This window comes from Anomaloglossus baeobatrachus, chromosome 5 (assembly GCF_048569485.1).
Source record: "Anomaloglossus baeobatrachus isolate aAnoBae1 chromosome 5, aAnoBae1.hap1, whole genome shotgun sequence".
NCBI classification, from domain to species: Eukaryota; Metazoa; Chordata; class Amphibia; order Anura; family Aromobatidae; genus Anomaloglossus; species Anomaloglossus baeobatrachus.
In genome coordinates, this window is record NC_134357.1 from 526302756 (window position 1) to 526325571 (window position 22816).

Here is a 22816-nt window from a genome sequence, read left to right on the forward strand (position 1 = left end):
ACCTCGGTCTGAAGCAACCGGTGTGGGTCCGGTGTGCAGGAAACCAAAGTGTGGGAGCCCGGCGAAGTGCAGTACCCCGAGCACATCCCCATTAGAGGGTGCGTTAGGGCAGGCTGTCCCCAGCTCCATTGAAGTGCCTGATTTTACTGCCGGATTTTGTTGTGTATTAAAAGATGTCGTTTTTAACCAGCACCCTTTGTCTGAAGATCGTTTGTACGACGTCCGGCGAATGCACTGTCACACTCTGCCCCACCAAGTCAGTCCCCGACCTTGAAGAAGTGGTGAAGCCAGGGACCAGCCTCAAAACTACTGCCACGACTACAAGGCCAGAGGCGACCCTGGCTCATCACTTCATGTGGCGTAGTCGGCAGGATCCGATTCCCCTGCCAGGAACCCAAGAAGCTGGAGATCAAGTGGTGCCTGGGGCACAGGACCCCGACTGCGAGCGAAGATTTCCAGTCCCCTGGTGGGAAGAAAACACGGTGCCCGCAGCGTTGGACCGGGCACAAGATGGCGGCAAGATGGCCGTTGTCTGTGGAGACGAAGAAAAGGCGCGAAAAGTTGGCGCCAAAAGAAGAGCCTGGGGCTGGCCGGTGCCGAAGAAGAGGTACAGAGTACTCCGCCCAAAGAGGGGAGGCGCCAGTCCCAGGGCACGAAGAAAGAAATACGACGTGGGCAGTATTCTTAGGAAAAAGGAGTACCGCCGCGGAGGAGTCAAGATGATGTGTGAGGCTGGGGGTGGAGCCTGTGCAAGAGCGGGAAACATAGGCCCGCCTTCTCTTCCTCCAGTCTCAGCATTGACCCCGCCGCCATTTCTAACTACACAGCAGGAGAAAGAGATGGAGACTTCCGGTCAACCAGAGGATCTCGCCACCGTTATGGCCCTGACCAGCCTGGGCCGGGGGCGTCCTAAACCCGCTGCCGCAGCCGGAACATTTTTTCCAGAGATTCCGACCGTGCCCGGAGAGTCAACACGCCCGGAGAAGGTGACCTGGATGACCACCTAGGACTCGATAACCGGGGGCACGACCACCGAGGTGCGAGCCACGTATGCCACCCAGCTACCGGTAGGGAACCGCCCCCTGGGGATTACCTATGCCCCTGTGGGAACACCCGCAGCCGCCGCATCATCTAGCCCCGGGCGGGAGCCGGCCGAAGTGTATGCCGAGCGGCTGGAGCAAGATCACCGGGGCTTCTTTTGGGACCCTGTAGCCTCGCCCGTCACCCCATATCCAAGGCCCCCGTCTCCGGTACCAGACCCCGTTAAAGAGCGGCTGATGGCGGAGACCATTTTCCGGGAGATGATGGCCGGTCCCGGCGGTGAGGAACTGGCCCTGCAATTCACCACTGGTATAGTGGTGAAATTCAATCAGCAGGAGGGCTACAGGTTCATCCGTGAAGCAGACACCGGGGACGATTATTTTTATAATCGGGTCCACCTGGACGTAGAGGGTCTACCAAAGAGGCTCCATACGCTTTACCCGGGAAAGAAGGTACAGTTCTTGCCCGAGGCGGGAAGCCGCGGCCTGTTCGCGGTTGGGGTAAGCCGGATGCCGACCGCCCGGGAAGCGGCCCAGTGGCAACAAGAGCTGGAATGGGAGGAGCACCAGGAACGGCGCCGGAGCCAGCCAAGACCGGTACCGACCGAGGCCTCTCATTCCAGGCGCACCCTGGCGGTTACACCGGAGGTGCAGTCGGGCCCGACCGTTGATCCGGAAAAGGGTACCCCGGTGGTGGCGGTCAATCAAAGCGTGACCAATCGTCCGGTGATCGTCTTGGATGTGCCGCAACCCGCGCCTCCGCCACCCAGGGTAGCGACGCCATCACCCCCGCCGGGGACTGAAGAAGCCGCGCCAGCGGAGCCACCTTTTGCTCCTGTATCATTCCGGAGGATACGACGCCAACCTGGACAGTCCCTGGGTGCCTACATCCAGGCACAGGCAGAAGAGTGGAAGCGGTCCTGGCCTCCGGAATAGATTCCTGCAGGTATCTTGGTTGAAGACCGGTATCGTTCATAGACCGGCAGAAGTTGATGTTTCCAAATGGTTAAAAGTTTCACTTGCCGGCTGCTCGCCATCTAAGACCAGGAGCGCTGTTGAGCCTCCGGGCGCCATCTAAGACCGGGAGCGCTGTTGAGCCTCCGGGCGCCATCTAAGACCGGGAGCGCTGTTGAGCCCCCGGGCGCCACCTAGAGATCGGGAGCGCTGCTAAGTTGCCGAGCGCTGGGCTGGACTGGAGGTTACCACCATGATGTTTATGTTTTACAGTTTGTATGCTTTTAGATAGAGCCTTGCCGGGAGGCTCGGATTTTAAGAGGGGAGGCATGTAGTGGGTGGGCCTACCCCTACCAGTACCAGCGTAGTTAACCCGGAATTTGTAGTTAATAAAAATGTTGATTTTTATGATGTTATGTTGTGTTAGGGCACCCCATAGTGGTTGGGTGGGACGGCTGTCGCCACCGGGGAGGAGGAGCCGGCTGTAGCATGGGGGGGAGTGTGTGGAAGTGTGTAGTTAGTTGGATCCGGGACAGAAGGCTGAGAACACCAAGGGGGCAGAGTGTGTGAGCGGGACCATCAGGGGGCACCGGAGAACCAGGAGGGGAACGAAACCTCGGTCTGAAGCAACCGGTGTGGGTCCGGTGTGCAGGAAACCAAAGTGTGGGAGCCCGGCGAAGTGGAGTACCCCGGGCACATCCCCACCAGAGGGTGCGTTAGGGCAGGCTGCCCCCAGCTCCATTGAAGTGCCTGATGTTTCTGCCGGATTTTGTTGTGTAATAAAGGATGTCGTTTGTAACCAGCACCCTTTGTCTGAAGATCGTTTGTACGACGTCCGGCGAATGCACTGTCACACTCTGCCCCACCAAGTCAGTCCCCGACCTTGAAGAAGTGGTGAAGCCAAGGACCAGCCTCAAAACTACTGCCACGACTACAAGGCCAGAGGCGACCCTGGCTCATCACTTCACACGCATGGCTCCGCTCCATACACGTCGTACACGCACGGCTCCGCTCCGTACACCTCGTACACACACGACTCCGCTCCATCCATACTGTAAACCCCTCCTGACCCCACACATAACCTTCCCCTCATCCAGCTCCATAACATCCAGCACAGCAGAGTCCTGCATACACTGAGGAGCTGATCATGTGACCCCTGACTCCTCCCCTCCATGTGACATCATCACAGGTCCTGTAAGAACAACCATATATCTAGTGGGTAGATGCTAGAATGTATGGGCTTCTTCCAGGTATGACGTAATTTGCCACGTGATACTGGGAGTGTTCAGAAGATGTTTTCCAGATGGAATAAACATTCTTTCTCTAAGTCTGGGTGGTCATGGAGTTGTTTATAATAGAAGTGGGGATCTCAGGGGTACGAGCTCTAGATGGGGGGATGCAGGGGGCGGAGCCTGCATGATTATAGTGGACAGGAGGAAACATCGCAACGCCCACTGACCTGGAAGGAGTCAATACATTCTAGGCCCAACCATATCTCTAGTGTGCGGCTCTGCAGGTGGAGGTATGTGGAGATTCCCCATTACTGGGCGCAGGCGGCATTAACCCCTTCAGCAGTGAGACTCTTTTGCTATATTTGGGCCTATATTCCAGGAGTTATACCTTTTCCCCTCATACATTGTGCACACAGTACGTTACCTCTTTCGTGACCCCCTCCCTTATGACATGAACACTGCCCCCCCCCCAGACGGCCTCTTATATCTGGGAATGTGGCGCTTTCTCTGAGACGATTGGGTGTTTGGTCGATTTTTGGCTGATTTTTGGGGTAGGAGCTGGACATGTCTATGGAAGCATCTTGGGCTGCTATTCCAGAAGATAGAACTTTCTTACCTCTGTTGTTGATGTATTTTAACTTCTTTTTTTTTTGCTTATGAGTCATATTGAAGCCATTCATGGGTATTTTTATTAGGCCTCTGGCTGCCATGGCAACCCATTGGTACATTCAAGATCCCAGTGGGTCACTGGCATCAGCCGCTCCCTCTGTCTAATCAGCAAAGAGGTGAAACAGCCGAGATCGTCATCTCTAATTATGGCTGTTACACGTATCCCAGTGGTCAATCCTATGTAACGGGGCTCCCCTTTACATACTATTACTCACTGTGATGGCATAGGCTTAGAAGCTGGGTCTGTGCGATCTCTGTGCTTAATAGTATGTAAAGGGACAAAAACCTACATCACTAAGGTACAAGAAGTGGTGAGTAGATTTCCCAGAATGCTAGAGTTCCCAATTGACTTCCATTATACTTGGGTACTGGACTCGCGCTCATCCGAGCATCCAACTGTTCGTTACAAGTACCGAGCACCCGAACATAGTAGTGCCCACTCATCCCTAGTTACGAGTACTGAGCACCCGAACATGGTAGTGCCCGGTCATCACTAGTTACGAGTACTCAGCACCCGAACGTGGTAGTGCCCGGTCATCCCAAATTACGAGTACTGAGCACCCGAGCATGGTAGTGCCCACTCATCCCTAGTTATGAGTACCGAGCACCCGTGCATGGTAGTGCTCACTCATCCCTAGTTATGAGTACCGAGCACCCGTGCATGGTAGTGCTCACTCATTACTAGTTATGAGTACCGAGCACCCAACTATGGTAGTGCTCGCTCATCACTAGCTACGAGTACTGAGCACCTGAGCATAGTAATGCTCACTCATCACTAGTGGTGAGCACTTCACTGGATCTATCAGACCCCAGCCTGTCCTTCCATTACACAAATAAAGCCAAGAAAGAACTTAAATCCACTCCAGCATTTTTTTACACTGTTGTAGTGGTGCTTTTAATCCTTACTAACCCTTCAGTGTCCTCACCTTTTACTGACATCCACTCCAGTCCCATGGTGCCATCTTGTAATCGAACTTTTGACTTGCTGGAAGTCAAAAGTTACATCACAAGCTCTCAGTATATGAGCCAGATTGAGGCTGCCATAGACTTAAATTGAAAGGTGACATACGTCTTGCCCCTTGAAACACTGGCAGAGCTGGAAGATCACGAACTGCAGAATACCAACTGGAGCGGTGCTGATGGAAAATGAAGATGGTGGGGGGTAAGTATGAGTAAGGTCAGGAAACCTAGATTTAAAGCACCATTTCAGAGGTTAAAAAAAAATAAATAAATAAAAATGGTAGACTGGTGTTTTAAGATAGGATATATATTATGACACCGAAAAGTGTTATTAGACACCTACAATGACATTGATTATTGTTAAGATATCTTAAAGGGAACCTGTCATCGTTTTTTTCACTTCAAAGCCTGCCCATCACCTTTAAGATCATATGAATGGGGTTTCTACAACCCGTGTGAAGTAGTCATAGTGACCAAATTCTCATGCCTGCTCAGTGGAATCAGAGAGCTACGTAAGTGCGCCTCATCCTGCCCAGGTTGCTGGTGACTTGACTTTGCGCTGCCATTCTGTTTTCACTGCGTAGGCGCGGCACATCAAGCAGTGTGTGGATGATGTAGAGACGTCATCCACTTACATCCAAAGTGAAGTAACAGCGTTTGAAAGGACAGGGGCGGTGCTGATTGCAATCTGGCGACAGCCATCGGACCCAACCACAAAATTTATATGCAGTCTAGGACAAGTATAAAACACATTTTCGGAGATATGCAGAGGCAACTCTGAGGATATATAGGGGTTGTAGGAACCCCCATTCATATGATTTTAAAGGTGATGGGCAGGGTATATAAGCAAAAATCTAGTGACAGGTTTTCTTTAAGGCTCCAATACACATGAGATGACAATCGAATGATGAAAAGGGGTTTGTACGAAACGTCATTATCACGTTCGCACCATATACATATCTGATTACATAGTACAAATACGGTACTTTTCAGATAAAGCCATACATTTTCAATGTATAATGAACAAAAGCCTTCAATATTGAATGGAGCTAAAGAAATAATAGCTCTTTCGTTTTCCGAACAATTAACACATAGACATTATGCCATGCATGTTAGTTGTATGAAACAGCTGGGATTGCTACAAATATTCTTCAACCAGAAGTTGACACAGCTTCGAATTGGCCAAAATCTTCCGCTTGGTGGAACTTTGGCTCAATGTGTATGGGGACTATAGCTGTATACAGTGTGTCCACCCATATCCTGTCAACCGCCATTAATTTGAGAACGGCGGCAGCTATAGGCATAAAAGTGGTGTCTAGGTATAGTAAAGTAGCCATGTGCTATGCAATGAAATCACCTATTGCGCCACCTGGTGGAAAAGAACGGAGTTAGCATTTTTATCTCGAAAACGGAACAAGATAGAGGAAAAAAGTGAATTACAAAGTTGTAGGGCATCATCAATTCAATACGAATCGACACCTTGCATACAGAAATGCTATGAATAGAACGTGTAAAACTCACAAGGCTGCGGACGTGAAGTAATACCTCATGGAGACCTTCCTACAAGTTATTGGGTATGGTGGCTGCGTGGAGTGGACTCCACGCTCACCCGACCTGACCCCATTGGACTTATCTCTGTGAGGTTACATCAAACAGCAGGTGTATGCGACCCCTCCACCAACATTGCAGGACCTACGACGACGTATCACAGATGCTTGTGCAAATGTGTCACCTACCATATTGCACAACATGCAACAAGATACAGTATGCTGTCCAGAGTCCAGATGTGCATTGCAGCTGACGGAGGCCACTTTGAGCATCAAAGGTAAATGAGCGCCATATACGTGACCAGCATTCAATGTTTTGGGGGGGTCATGGGTTTCAAATCATAGCATTTCTGTATGCAAGGTGTTGATTCGTATTGAATTGATGCCCTACAATTTTTTTTATTCACTTTTTGTCTCTATCTCGTTCCGTTTTCAAGATAAAAATGCTAACTCTGTTGTTTTTTACCAGGTGGCGCTATAGGTGGTTTCATTGCGTAGCGCATGGCTACTTTACTATACCTAGACACCACTTCTATGCCTATAGCCGCCGTTCTCAAGTTAATGGCGGTGGACAGGATATGGGTGGATACACTGTATACACCACTGCTACTTCTGGCCACCCAATCAGTCTTTCTTATTTTTCCTCCATCACAGACCCCCTTTACATGTGAGACTCCACCCCCCGAAAAAACACCTGTCTAGATTTTTACAATAGGGATGGGAAACATTATGAAGAGGTTTCCCTAAGGTAATAAGGTTGCTTTACATGTGTAATAAAACCACTGTATAATATAGGTTATATAATGGATTAATAGTTGCAAGATAAATGGATTCAAGCACAATGGCTATATAATAATCATATAGTTTACTAAATTAAGAATAAACACATAGAATAGAATATAAAAACATAGAAGATGGCAAAATATGTACTCTATAATTAAAGATATTATTAACATCTAACCAGATAGTAAACTTGTATTGTACTTGGCCTCCATTGGGGATGGGAGCTCAGATTCACAAGACTTATCTTTTTATCATGCAATTTCATTTGGACTCTTTTTAATAGCTTTATATCCCTGTCCTAGCCCTCTGATGTCTCTAGGCAGACACGATCTTTCTAGTACCAATAGTAGTGTACATGTCCTAAAGTAACCATGTAGAAATGTGCTCAGTTACAGCCTGTTATTTATCTTCTTAAGAACTGATTCACAGCCAAAACTCAGAATATTAAAGTGGAAGAATCATATTGAACCATTAAATTAATAATTTCAAATGCAATACAAAAATGAACCAGATAACAGCCCATGGCTGTTATCCTGTTGAATATCGCTGTCATTCCCTACGGCATTTGAAGGGTGCAATGACGCAGCACAAGAGAACGTCATGATAACCTCCCATTGACCCCACGATGCATTATACACAGGAGCAGATGTTTAGCTGAGCATCCCTTTGTTGTCTGTAAGAAAGTATGCCTTGGGATTGTGATCTGTTTCCCTCTCCACTGAGCCATAGTCTGGACAGGTTCTGATTATCTTTTGTTTGTGTTCACTACTTATCCGCCAGCAGGTGTTTCCCATGCTGTAATTTAGCCTGCACTATCACTTGGTGGGTGTAACGATTTAATGCTTCACCTGGCTCTTCTTTGCCGTTAGTCATATGGACCCTGATTTGAATTACAGCCTTTCAGCCAATTCTGTGAAAAATTGGAACCTTTTTGGTTTAACTTATTTTTTACACTGCTCCTTCCCCCGGATTCTTTAGGAGGTACGTGATACACTTGATAGCTGATTAGGAAGTAAGACCAGAGCAGTCATCTTACCCCCGGTTACGGTTGTTTCAGTCTGCACAGGGGCCTTTAGGGACTGCACAGCTGGAACTCTAGTCTGTACAAGAACCGGGAGGGTCAGGTGAAGTTGTATTGAGTTAGATCTTATTTTATTTTACTTCTAGACATGCGCAATATTGTGCGCATAATAGAAAGTTGCTGGCTCATATGCAGGCTGGCGGCTTATCTCTAGGAGAAAAATATAATCGGTAGTCCGAAATCAGTATGTATGTCAACATTTCCACTAAACATCACTTGGCTAGCGCCACCATACCCATTAAATTGTCGACCGAACTTGTCTATGGGTCAATTTGGCCTACATTAGTCTGATGTGTATGGGACTCCTCAGGCTTTCAGAAAATTGTGGCATGTTTTGCTTTGTAATTTCTTCCAATAGTGAAGATGAAATGAAAAATGTCAGAAAGAAATGTTATGCCAAGAGTAAAATGAAAAAAGAAAGGTAAAAACACTTTGTATGGAGACGTCTTTACCAGTAATTGCCATAGAGGCTGAAGTAACAGCAGTTTGCAGCATTGTGGACTGAAAAATGTCTCAGACTACAGGAATGGATCCCATCACAGGGGAGATTCATGGAGGTGGATTGTGGTAATGTCAAGAGTGAGGGCGGTCCTGCACCAATGTTCAGCGCATGTGTTACCTGCGGTGCCGCATGTATTCCAGAGGGAGGTTAAGCAGTGATAGAATCCAAAGCGGGGGTGCTCGTCACAGGAGAAGGTCCATATGGTAAGAGACGAGAAGGAACTGACCGCACACCAACCGCTGTGTAGGAATTCTCATTTAATCATCAGTGCAGGTAAAAGTCTGGACGCAGCCGGTGAGCAGGCTCCTACAAGAGGACGATGGCCGTTTCGCCTATCAATTAGGCTTCCACGGGTCCACCACCCGTGGAAGCCTAATTGATAGGCGAAACGGCCGTCGTCCTCTTGTAGGAGCCTGCTCACCGGCTGCGTCCAGACTTTTACCTGCACTGATGATTAAATGAGAATTCCTACACAGCGGTTGGTGTGCGGTCAGTTCCTTCTCGTCTCTTACCGGATTGTGGTAATGTAATCTATGTACAACTATGGGCAAATACTGTATATAGGTACAAATGTAGTATGAAATGTTAATATGGCCCTCCTAACGTAGTAGTGATTTGTGAACCTGGTGACTGCAATATCCGTGATGCCAAATTTAGTGTAGGCGATGGAGTCATGAATGAGTTTTATGGAAGCTTCTAACTGTGAAAGTGACTGCTGGTTACTGTGTGTGGAGAAAAATATATGTTTATTTATTAGTGGATATGAAGAAAAAATTCTCAGAAGGCTGTAAAATAATAAAATAAGTGAAACTCAAATTAACAACTTCCACTGCTCCCATTCCATGTCTTCCTGAGTCTCCTTTTAGTATCTGTATTTCTGTTTTGCCTGGATGAACACAGACTCGCTACAGCCAATTAGTGGCCTCTACAGTCCCAGTGCGAGAATAGAGTATACATCTGCACATTATATGTCTTCATTTGTTCCCTTATTTCCAGTAATTGTATTATTACATGGGATCTTTATGATGTTACATCGTCATTTTCTCCCCATTCAGGTCCCTACAATATCGGATCCTCTCAGTGGAGATCTTCTATATAAGAGAATATTCCTGATTGATCCATCAAGGATGGATCGGGACAGGGACAAGATGGCGGAGAGGATGTTACACCTCACCATAGAGATCCTCTTCCAGCTTACTGGAGAGGTGAGAGATTCTGATGACGTCACATTACATCATTCTTATCTATGGGAATAACAGATGGACAGAACTGGAGAGGTGAGGACTCTGGAAATGTCTGTAGTGAAATTGTTAATGTGTCTCTCCATAACCAGGATTACACAGTGGTGAAGAAGACCTCTAGTAAGCGCTGTCAGGGCCCTGTGTCTGAGGGATGGAGAAGACCTCTGAACCCAATCACCGGACCTCCACCTCACACCCTGATACATGAGGACATCAATGACCAGAAGATTCTAGAACTCACCTACAAGATGATTGAGCTGATGACTGGAGAGGTGACACTGCTGGGAATGCTGGGACATTATACAGTAACACTATGAAGGGATCGGGGGATGACGGTATCATTGTATGTGTCAGGTTCCTATAAGGTGTCAGGATGTCACTATCTATTTCTCCTTGGAGGAGTGGGAGTATTTAGAAGGACACAAAGATGTGTACAAGGACGTCATGATGGAGATTCCCCAGCTCCTCACATCACCAGGTAATGGACAGGACTAAATACACACGGCCTATACTTATCTGTACTATTTCATGACTTGACAATTTTTTCTTTGCTTTAATAGTACCATCAAAGATCGTTTCAAAATTGATATTAGTAATTACCAAACTCCCCAAAAAACATTGGATTTCCGTAAACCTTCCTGTGGACCAAGGCCATTTAAACCATGTTTCAGACAATAGAATGAAGCTTCTTCCTTAAGAGATCAAGAGTCACAGAACCCATGATCTTTATTCTGGTCAACAACCTTTCTATTGAACTAATCATGTAGAGAAACTATTACTTTCCTAGAATCAATAACCTGTTGAATATCAAATTCCTGATGATTATTGATAATAACTGGATGAGAAGATGCCTTAAGGGTGCTTTACATGATACGACATCGCTAACGAAATATCGTCGGGGTCACATCGTTAGTGACGCACATCCGGCGCCGTTAGCGACATCGCAGCGTGTGACACCAAGGAGCGACGATCAACGATCGCAAAAATCGTTGATCGTTGACACGCCGCTCCTTTTCCAAATATCGTTGGTGGAGCATGTCGCTGGTTGTTCGTCGTTCCTGCGGCACCACACATCGCTATGTGTGACACCGCCGGAATGACGAACATCTCCTTACCTGAGTCCACTGGCAATGAGGAAGGAAGGAGGTGGGCGGGATATTCCGCCCGCTCATCTCTGCCCCTCCTCTGCTATTGGGCGACCGCTTAGTGACGCCGCAGTGATGTCGCTATGACGCCGAACACACCTCCCCCTTGAAGGAGGGATTGTTCGGCGGTCACAGCGACCTCGCTGAAAAGGTATGTGCGTGTGACGCTGCCGTAGCGATAATGTTCGCTACGGCAGCGATCACCAAATGTCGCACGAACGACGGGGGCGGGTGCTATCACGCACGACATCGCTAGCTATCGCTAGCGATGTCGCAGCGTGTAAAGCACCCTTTAGCTTGATGTAATGGAGAGAGACAAATTTTTTTTTTAAGCCCAGGACCTCACAGTTGGATTCGAATCTCCCATCCACTTCAGAGCTATTAATTTCCTAGACATAAACAATGCCTCTCTGAGGAATATTGTCATGTAATGATCCCAGGACTCTTCCTCCACCACCCCAAACAGGCATATCAAAGCGTCACACAAAACAGGAATTGACACAATCGATGTCAGCAGAGCTGTCACTCCCCGCCAGTATGAAGATATATTGGGACAGCTCCAAATCATATGTATGAAATTTGCCCCTGAGAGATGACACCTCGGGCACTCCGATGTACGAGAACGGCCCATACTAAATAATCGAGTTGGAGTAAGGTATGCCTGGTGGACAATGTAACATTGAATCAACTTATTATTAACCGAAGGGGATACCGCAGTCGGAGATTCCAATATCTCTTCCCATTCCTCTCCCTGTAGAGAGGGAAGTAGAGATTTCCATCTATCCTGGGCTGGCAAGGGGTCCGACTTCACCCCCACCGACAACAGGTAAGTATATATAGCTGAGATGAGGCCTTGAGGTCCTTGTGATTTTAGAATACCTATCATAGGAAGTGATGATATCAATCTCCTCACTCCAATTTTCTGTATGTAGGATTGAATCGCTGTGCGAATCTGCAGGTATCTAAAAAAAAATGTGATCTTGGATCATTACATTCAATCTGGACTTGTGTAAAGGACTTGAAGGTTGTGGTTCCCAGGACAAAAAGATCACCTAATGCATTGACGCTGTGAGTGGCCCAGAATTGCGCCGAAGGGTGATCTCTCAGAGTATGGAAGTGGCTATTCCCCCATAATGGGATTTCCGCCACCACCCCTTCGAAGTGTACAACCTTCTTGGCTTGTCGCCAGACTAATCTTTCAGAAACTGCATGGATTTAGGTAAAACAAATGTGCACATGAGTCCTTATACTGTTAATCAAGATAATATTGACATCCTAGTAAGCTTAGGATCAATGTAAATTGACCGTTGTTCCTCTATTTAGGAGAGTTGTAACAAGAAAGTCATTTACTACTGATGAACAAGATATGATTAAAGGGAACCTGTCACCAGTTTTTCGGCCTATAAGCTGCGGCCACCACCACTGGGCTCTTATATACAGCATTCTAACATGTTGTGTATAAGAGCCCAGGCCGCTATGTAGAACATAAACACTTTATAATACTCACCTAACAGTCGCGCTACGGTGGCGTTGGGCCATATGGGCGCCTCCGCTGTCCGGTGCCGGCGCCTCCGCTTTCAGCTATCTTCGTCCTCCTTCTGAAGCTTGTGTGCATGACACATCCTACGTCATACACACTCGCCGATCCCGCACAGGCGCACTACAATACTTTGATCTGCCTTGCTCAGGGCAGATCAAAGTGCCTCTGCGCAGGACCTCAATACTGGCCTGTTTGTATGACGTAGAAGGCCTCATGCACACAGGCTTCAGAAGCAGGAAGACCATGATGGCCGAAAGCGGAGGCGCCGGTCCCGGAGAACGGCGCCACCATCTGACTGTTGTGCACCGGAGCGACCTTCTAGGTGAGTATTATAAAGTGTTTTTTTATGTTTTACACAGCAGCCTGGGCTCTTATAGACAGCATGTTAGAATGCTGTATATAAGTGCCCAGTGGTGGAGGCCGCAGATTATAGGCCGAAAAACTGGTGACAGGTTCCCTTTAAAGATGGATGTGGGTAATATACAGAAGTCAGGCATTTGGACATCTAAGCCAGCGGAAGGAGGTCAGGAACAAGCCAAGGTCAATATAAAAAAAAGTTGATGTTCCAGAAATACAGGCAAAAGAGAAGTTAGTGTATATATATATATATATAGAGAGAGAGGAGAGAATTCAGAACTAAGGTCAGCTAACAATCTGGGTCAGAGCCAGGTAATGGCATTTACTATCATAAAACAGAGCCAAAAAGTCCACATTAATGTCTGGCAAAAAACCCCAAAAACTGAAAATGTCACTATAAAAAACATTAGTAACAAGAAATGAAGACGTGAAAAATTGAAAGAGCACAACTTTGTGACCTAATCACTGTCTTATTTGACCATTTAGTTTGACCACAACTTGTATGAAAATATTATAAGATGTATAACATAATTGTCATATTTCAAGTGAAAGTTATTGAAAATAAAATTAGTTTCATTCTTGGCAGATGACTGTACCAGGAACTCAGAGGGACATCCGATATCTTCAGATTTTAAAGCAGGGGATCACGGTATCACACCAGATACCTTTGAAGAACTTGCCATTATAACTGATACACTTCCAACCTTGAACAGCAAAAGTTCATCATCAGATCATTTACAAGAAGTCCTCCCTACTAATGTTTCGCAAATAGTTATGCAAAATAGAAATAACAAAAGGGATGTTGAACATCTAAAAGCTCAAACAACAGAGAAACATTTTTTCTGTTCAGAATGTGGCAAGGGTTTTACAAGGAAATCCACTCTTAATATACATCAGAGAACTCATTCATTGAAGAAACCATTTTCATGTTCAGATTGTGGGAAATGCTTTAGCTCTAATTCAGCATTATTTAAACATAGAAAAATTCATGTAGGGGAAAAGCCATTTTCATGTTTAGAATGTGGGAAATATTTTATAGAGAAATCAAATCTTGTTTCACATCAGAGAAGTCACACAGGGCAGAAGCCATTTTCATGTTCAGAATGTGGGAAATGTTTTACAAGGAAATATAGTCTTGAAACACATGAGGGAATTCACTCAATGAAAAAGCCATTTTCATGTGCAGAATGTGGGAAATGTTTTACAAGGAAATCTGATCGTGATGCACATCAGAGAACTCACTCAACTAAGACGCCATTTTCTTGTTCAGAATGTGGGAAATGTTTTACAAGGAAATACAGTCTTGAAACACATGAGAGACTTCACTCAATGAAGAAAACATTTTCATGTTCAGAATGTGGGAAATATTTTTTAAGGCAATCATATCTTGTTGCACATCAGAGAATTCATACAGGGGAGAAGCCGTTTTTATGCTCAGAATGTGGAAAATATTTTTCTCACAGATCACATCTTGCTAAACATCATAAAACGCACACAGGAGAGAAGCCATTTTCATGTTCAGAATGCGGGAAATGTTTTATAGAGAAATCACATCTTGTTAAACATATGAGAATTCACACAGGTGAAAAACCATTTTCATGTACAGAATGTGGGAAATGTTTTAAAGTGAAATCAAGTCTAGTTGCACATCAGAGAATTCACACAGGGGAGATGCCATTTTCATGTTCAGAATGTGGGAAATGTTTTATAGAGAAAGCATATCTTATTAAACATCAGAGAATTCATACAGGGGAGAAGCCATTTTCATGTTCAGAATGTGGGAAATGTTTTAAAACAAAATTAAGTCTAGGTGCACATCAGAGAATTCACACAGGAGAGAAGCCATTTTCATGTTCAGAATGTGGCAAATGTTTTACATTTAAAGCACAAATTGTTAGACATCAGAGAATTCACACAGGGTAGAAGCTGTTTTCATGTTCAGATTGTGGGAAATGTCTTAATATGAAATCATGTCTTATTTCACATTAGAGAATTCACACAAGTTAGAAGTAATTTTCTTTTCAGAATATGGAAAATGGTCTAACCAGACATCAGAATGTACTGCACATCCGAGTACTCGCACATGAGAGAAACGCTATTCTTGTTCACTATGTAGCAATTTTTTTTTACCAGATATCACACTTTGTTAGACATCAAAGAATTCTTAAAAATGTATATTTAAAATTGTTTTAACCAGTAATCAGCTTTGGTTAAACATCAGAGACATCACCCAGAAAAAAAGCCATTTTCATGTTCTGCATGAGGAAAGTATGTTGTCCTAAATTCATCTCTTATTGGTCATCAAAAAGCTAACACAGGAAAAACATTTTCATGTTCAGATTGTAGTAAAAAAATTACTAGTGCGTCTTATTAAATAGATGAAACCAGCTAGGCATCGGAGAGTTGCATCAGCCACTGCCCTGATTATGTAAACTCGTGTCTGCCCTAGGTCAATGTCAAATCAGGTGATAGATATTTGACAATCCCTTTAAAACTTGGAGCCAATCATTAAAAATCATATGCTTTTAAAAGGTATATCCTTGTATTTGGCCTTTATTTCTTCTTTCAATGTTAAGATGTTATGTTAGAATCTATGTTAGGATCTATGGAATTGAGGGAAAGTTGGTCAGCATATTGTATAGAAATGGTAAAGGAAGCATTACACTATAAATCCCAGTCTAAGCAAGACTGGCAAAACTTAAATGGTACCTGTCACGTCTTTTTTCAATAATAAACCGCTTTCAATGTCTTGTTAGCTTACCGTGCACGCTCCCAAGGTGACGTGATAAAACCCAGGGAATGTGCACATATGAAATTAATCTAGGAACATACACCCAGCTTCAGTGCGCATGCTTCGGGCTTTATCATGTCTCCTTGGGTGCGCGCACGTAAAGCGCGTCTTTGTGCTTTCGCCACTCTGCTGCTGCCAAGAGAAGAAAGAAAGACAGACGAAGAGCACATGCCTGGGTAGTTGAGGGGAACTGTACAAGCTCGGGTTGTAATAGGAGATTGCCGTGACGTCAGGTCAGTCACGGCAATCAACCATAATACAGGGGGTGTGCATAATTTGAAGATGGTGCCTTACTGACAGTGACTGAACTGAAGACAAGTGCCACCTTTGTTACTGAAACTAAAGGTCTTTAAAGCATTCACCTGATCATATACACTGTTACTTTAATATAAATACAGGGAATTTTTGTTTGACAAAACCATGTTAGTGATGCAAACTGCGTTACTAACAAGACAATGGGGGCAGTTTAATATTGAAAAACGACAGTTTCCCTTTTAATGTTTTGTTAAGGTACCTTTTCATAAGGCATATTTGATTAACTAAATTACACGTGTTCATGGTTTTTACTATTCATTAATCTTTCTCATCACTACAGTTTTTGCATGTTCGAAAAAAGTTTCATATAGCAATATACGTAACTGGCTCATCCCAGGAGTATCTGGTACTAACGAGATTATGTAACGCCTTCTCCAGCGTCCCCACACTCTCCTGCTTGCTCCTCCCTGCAGGGATGCCAACGCACTCACTCCCCCGACTGCTCAGCTGTAGCATCTGCTTCCATCCACCCTGCCTGCTCACAGAGCCTGTGCACCCCGCACAGGTCTCCCAGGAGTGCACTTAGGTTGCGCGCGCATTCTTTCTACGTGTCTTTTCTCAAGTCTGTTTTCCAGAGCTGCTACTTTAAGGTTCCTGGTTGCCTTAACCAGTCAGATCAGAAGACATCTTTTGAGGTAAAAAAACCCCATCCTGCTGATGAAAAAGGTGAAAGGTAAAACTCTCTTTCTGATAGATTGGAAGGGTTTTGGTCCTAAAAAGGGCTCATGGGAGCCTAATGTGAATGTTATTACCCCTCTCCTCCTGAAGAGATTCCTTTCGGGTGTGGAAAAGAGTGGGTGTAAAGGGGAATACTGTTAAGCCGTCGCCGGTATCCCCACACTATCTTGCTAGCTCCCAAGGCAGGGACGCCGATGCACTCACCCTCCCAGCTGCTCAGTGGAGGCCTCAGCTTCCATCCTCTCTGACTGCTTCCGGGGCCTGTTTAAGCTTCGCAGGTCTACAGGGAGCGCGTGCCTACCTGCTCTTAAAGGGCAGCGTGCCCTAACCTTGAAATGCCTTTTAGACTCTGGCTGAGAGGCACTAGGTACATAAAGCATCCTCACCCTATGGGAGGTGCCTGAGCAACATTGTCTATTGCTAGAGATGCGCTATTACTTGTCAGGTCCCATTCCCTGTAACCACAGTCCTTTACCTGTGTTTGCTAACCCGAACCTCTGTTCTATTACCTGCCATACCCCTCAGTACCTGTCTGTACCATCCGCACCTGCTATATGTGCCTGCTCTAACTGCCATACCTGTTGTACCTGTTTTACCTTCTGTGCCCGATGTGCCTGCTGTACCTCCTACACCTGCCATATCTGTCATCCAGTCTTCACAAGCCTGAACCAGCCATCCAGTCTGATCCACTGCTGTGTTTGTCTGACAAAACTGATAGACTTTGTGATGAGCCGACTTGCTGTTGCCTGGTTGTCCAACTCTTGGTTTTGGATGATGGATGGATGGACTTAAGTGCATATTCTTCCAACTGAGGCACTCAGATGATGCAGTTTGGCAATTTTCTTGGCCAAAAGACCGCTGTCGACGAGCTGGATGATACTGTTTTTCTTTTCTTGGGAAATCTTTTTTTTCTGTCAAGATGGGATGCAAAGTGTACTTTAATGAGAAAAAAAATTAACTTTTATGAATTTACCAAATGTCTGCAATGAAACAAAGAGTGAAAAATTTAAAGGGGTCTTAATACTTTCTGTACCCACTGTAAATGTTGACGCTCCTGCCTAGTCTCTCCAGGCAAAGTCGTTTCAGGAAAATGGAAGCCGCTGATGTATTTTATTCTATACTGTGAAGAGTGTCTAGAGCATGAATTCCAAAAAACCAAGGTACCAAAGAATCCTCCTTTACAGAAAAGTTTTATTGTACATAATGTATCCTTTTTAATTGTTAGGTTTAGGCCAGTCAGGGCCTTTTTCAAACAAAACAATTTTTTTTTAATTCTTTAATATGTACACTCTGTTCAAAAAAAGTTTTCCCATGAAGGAGGATTCTTTGTTGCCTTAGACTTTTTGGAATTGATTGCAGCTTTTCAACCATGTGGAGGGTTGTACCATGTAAGCACAATTTGTTGAAGTGGTGCAGAGAATATACTTTGATATATGTAAAAGTGAATAATGAGAGGAAGTGAATCAAAGAATGAGCATAGCACATCATTTACTGCTTCAGGGTTTTGTTACCTTGAATCTGTAAAAAGAAGTGATATAAGATGGAACATGTGCACAGTCGGTTTGACGTTGTTATGTACTATATTTACTTTGCAGGATGTGTAACATGGTGGCTGGTATATATCACAGAAGTGATGTAGGCTTGGCATACCAGAGCCCGGTTTTACATAAAGCTGGAGAGATGAGCTCTAGGGATGATCGAATAACACAAATATTCGGCTTCGCGAATATTTGCCGAATAGGTCGCCACGATTCGACTATTCGCAAATATTCGATGCGCAATGTAAGTCTATGGGAAACCCGAATAACACCCGAATAACAACTATTCAGGCTTCCCATACTTACATTGCGCATGGAATATTCGCATAACGGCGACCTATTCATCGGATATTCGCGAAGGTGAATATTCTGGTATTCGATCATCCCTAATGAGCACGTCTGGCTATCCACAAACCTCCACTCATAAGTGTGTTTTATGTGTTAAGATGGAGACTGAAGACACATCATTGATTTTGGAACTACTAGAGAATGACACAGGGGTTTAAGGTACTATATTACATGTGGTTTATTTTGACTTTCTAGTTCGGTTTCATTATATGTCATTTTTTATGGAAGAATAATCTGGACTAGCAAGAGGGGGTTGTACCCCTTTTTTTTTCTTTCTTCTTCTATACCATACTCTGTCAATTGATTGTCCTTCCCTTTAATCATACTAATTTTGTTATGGTTTTTATAAAATTTGGAAAATCAATAAAAAATGTTTGGAAAAGATCGAGACTGGTTGTTTGGCACATGTTCAGTGTGTGGAGGTAAGAAGGCCTCCTGTGACAAGTCTCCTTTCCTGGACTTGTGTACTCGACCGTGACTGAAGTGACACTGTTTGGAATATGTATTCTCTTTTTACTGCAATGAAGGGCCATTTATTTTCTGTATTGGTGGCATGCATTATGGAGTTTTAATAAAGCAGCTTGGACATGTTATTCAAAGGGCCACCCATGCCACCCTTAATGCAACTGAGAAGCAAGCAGCGTGAATAACCCCATCACAGGTGCTTGTGTGGCACTTTTTCAGATGGACATAACCTAACAGCTTTATTTCTTACAGGTTGTGATTATTGGGTTTGCCTAATCATGGTTTTTTTTTAATACTGTGACCACAGTCCCTGATTTTTATTTTTTTCCCATCATATGACATAATAGAACAGTTAAGAAAATAATTATTTGATCCCTTGCTGATTTTGTAAGTTTGCCCACTGACAAAGACATGAACAGTCTATAATTTAAGGGTAGGTTAATTTTAACATTTAGAGATAGAACATCCAAAATAAATTCCAGAAAATCACATTGTATAAATTATATAAATTTTATATGCATTTTGCAGAGAGAAATAAGTATTTAATCCCTGTGGCAAACAAGAGGGTGGACCGATTCCTATGATGCCTTTTTTAAATATCTACCTTTAAGGCCCTTTTCACACATCAGTTTTTTGCCTTCAGTCACAATCCGTTGAATGTTGAAAAAAACGGATCCGACAACTGATGCCGCTGGATCTGTTTTTTTTCTCATCGACTTGTACTAGTGATGAATTGCGAAGGATGTGTGACGCCCTGGCCTATCAGGTCGTCACAGGGTATTGTGAAATCTGGCCTTCTGCACAGTATCCACTCCTCCTTGGTTACGGATCCTGGTCCTTTGGTGTTGCTAACAGCTTAGCCAGTCAAAATCCTAGGAACACTTTGCACCGAACCCACCAGACACACCATTGGGGGGCCTGAAGGGAATAGGGCCACCCACATGGGGGGTTGGTAGGGAGAAGTGAGAAAGTGACAGAAGAGTGAAACAGGAGTGAAAGAAGTAGGAGGTGGAAAGTGACTCTCTGGGAGAGAGAGGTCACTGGTCCAGAGTAGGGCTCCTGGAGTTTACTAGGTGGCAGACGTTTGTCTGGGCCTGGTAGGAGCTGGAACCCCGGTCGCTGGTGCTCAGAATTCTGGTTTACAAGCTGTCGGTGTCATTATTCCTGGACTGAGTGAGTACGCTGAAAAGCCCCTTTTCCTCCACCCAACGGCACCCCAAACGCCACCACCCAACGGACCCCGGGGCACAAACCCCCTACCCACGGAGGGGTCAAACATCCTGCTGCTACACCATCGCCACCGGGCTCCCCCAACAGCAGCGGAGGTCTCCTACATTACCACACACCATGGGTGGCGTCACGAACTTTCAATCCCCCTGTAAATATCACCCTTTTACTGAGTGGCCGTGCGACCCCCGGGTCCGGAGACCCCTCGAGCCACCGTGGATCCGGATCTGAGCAGCACGGGGGCGGCACACCTCAGATTTTCTGGCGTCACGAACAGGATACGAGCAGGACCCACTTACCTTTGTGACGTGCGCCTTGAAAGCCAAAGACTGCAGGTCCAAAGTCCTTTTCCCGCCAATTCTGCCAATGTCCGCCATATTTTCACGCCAAAAAGCTGTCTTAATCGGAAAAGCGCACAAAGCCTAAGCCCCGCCCTTCGTCTTTCTTCTGAGGCTGGAACCGGAAGTTACCAGAGGGCCACGGTCAGCGAGAGAGTGCTGCGAAAAGACCGAGGGGGCGGGCCAGAATGTGTTACTAGTGGAAGTGGAGCAGGGATGCCAGGACTGTGCGACAAAGTTCCTGGAAGACGCATTGGCAAGATGGTGGAGTGAGACTGGTCCCCAGAACGTGCTGTCCCTGGGACCGCGACATGGATAGAGGAGGAAACGGAGCAGCTGTGCAGAAGAATGCAGACGCAGTTCCTGTTCATTTTGAATCATTGGAGGGAAGAGATGAGGAGCCTGGCGGTGGCGGTGCGAGCCCGTGAGATTGAAATCCCACGTGAAGAGAGGGTAAGCGGTTACCATCCTACTGATTGCCCAAATCCGGCCACAGCGGCTGAGGGATCCGAACCGTCCCGGTGAGCGCTCCACCATCAACTACCCCGTCGGCGGCGGACGCCGAGCTGCCCACACCAATCCCGGCAGCGGAACCTTCAGTGTATCTACAGGAAGCTCCAACTGCAGAGATCCAGACCACAACCCTCATTCCAGTCACGACAGCGGTCATCCAGACACTGGCCAGACCAGACCCGGCCGCATCACCGGGCCTGTCCTCAGAGGCGGAGTACCCGGACCCTGCAACTCCGGCTGCGGAGCAGTCGGTTCGTCAGTTTACACCTGCGGGAGCGGAACCAAGATTTCAACTTGTCCCGCTACCGCGCGGCATCCCGACAGCTGTTGGGGCCGCCAGAGTCCAAGTAAAGCCAGAGCCAGATAAGGAGCTGTGGCCGGATGCTGATGCCCCCTACTGGGAACGACCACCACACCAGCGACAGATGACGCCAGTAATGACCACGCAAGAGCGACAACAACAGGAGAAGCTTTCCCGAACCTGGAAAAAATAAGAATTATTCTTACCGTTAATTCGGTTTCTAGGACCTTCCACGACAGCATAGGAGGTTGTCTCTCCACGCCCTAATTGGGACAGGAAGCACAAGAGAGGTTAAAAGGACCCTCCCACCTCCCATAGCCAGTGTCAAGAACCCATAGCATATGAGAAGTACAAACACATCCAGGAATATCGAGGATAAGGGAGGGAATTACGTGCTGTCGTGGAAGGTCCTAGAAACCGAATTAACGGTAAGAATAATTCTTATTTCTCTAGTCCCTTCCACGACAGCATAGGAGGAATACCAACGAATTGATACCTAGGGGGGGACCACAGCCTGCAGGACCTTCCTGCCAAATGCCAAATCCCTGTTGGAATCCAGATCCAAACGATAATGCTTCGTGAAAGTATGGAGGGAAGACCACGTAGCCGCCTTGCAGATCTGCTCAGGAGAAGCCCCTGCCCGTTCAGCCCAGGAGACAGAGGTAGCCCTGGTGGAGTGCGCCGTAAATCCGGTAGGCGGAGACAGATGCTGAGCGAGGTAGGCGTCTCTAATGGCCCGCACAATCCAGTTGGCGACGGTACTCTTAGCCACCTTCCTGCCCTTATTTCGACCAAAGGGCTAGATAAACAGGTTATGATCAAGACGCCAAGGTGCAGTAACATCCAGGTAGTGCAACACTGTCCGACGAACGTCCAAAGAATGGAACACTTCCTCCCCCGGAGTCCTAGGATGCTGACAGAAGGAAGGCAGGACGATGGACTGAGAACGGTGAAAATCCGAAACCACTTTGGGAAGGAAGGAAGGGTCCAGCTGAAAGACAATGCTGTCATCTCTGACAGTCAGGTAAGGCTCCCGAATAGACAATGCTTGAAGTTCCCCGACTCTACGAGCAGACGTAATAGCCACGAGAAAGGCAGTCTTGTGAGAAAGAGAACGGATGTTACAGGAGGACAGCGGCTCAAAGGGCGACTGAGATAGTCCGGTAAGGACCACATTGAGATCCCAGCAAGGTGTCAAGACCCTTTGTCGCGGACAGAGCCTACTAGCGGACACAAAGAAACGGCAGATCC

At 46.0% G+C, this 22816-nt stretch overlaps 2 protein-coding genes across 2 annotated transcripts in view; both read left to right on the forward strand.

Moving 5' to 3' along the window:
• The window catches only part of LOC142312098 (uncharacterized), an 85977-nt gene extending 70391 nt beyond the window's left edge, over window positions 1-15586 (forward strand). The window contains 1 exon segment of the mRNA XM_075350977.1: window positions 13951-15586. Coding sequence (XP_075207092.1) covers window positions 13951-15040 — 1090 coding nt within the window. The 3' untranslated portion in view covers window positions 15041-15586.
• On the forward strand, window positions 3340-13713 carry LOC142312093 (gastrula zinc finger protein XlCGF66.1-like). The gene is made up of 5 exons (XM_075350973.1): window positions 3340-3516; window positions 9824-9973; window positions 10102-10281; window positions 10364-12373; window positions 13638-13713. The coding sequence occupies exons 2-4, from the start codon at window positions 9896-9898 to the stop codon at window positions 10502-10504; spliced, it is 399 nt and encodes a 132-aa protein (XP_075207088.1). The 5' UTR covers window positions 3340-3516; window positions 9824-9895; the 3' UTR covers window positions 10505-12373; window positions 13638-13713.
• Window positions 15587-22816: the final 7230 nt, after the last annotated feature.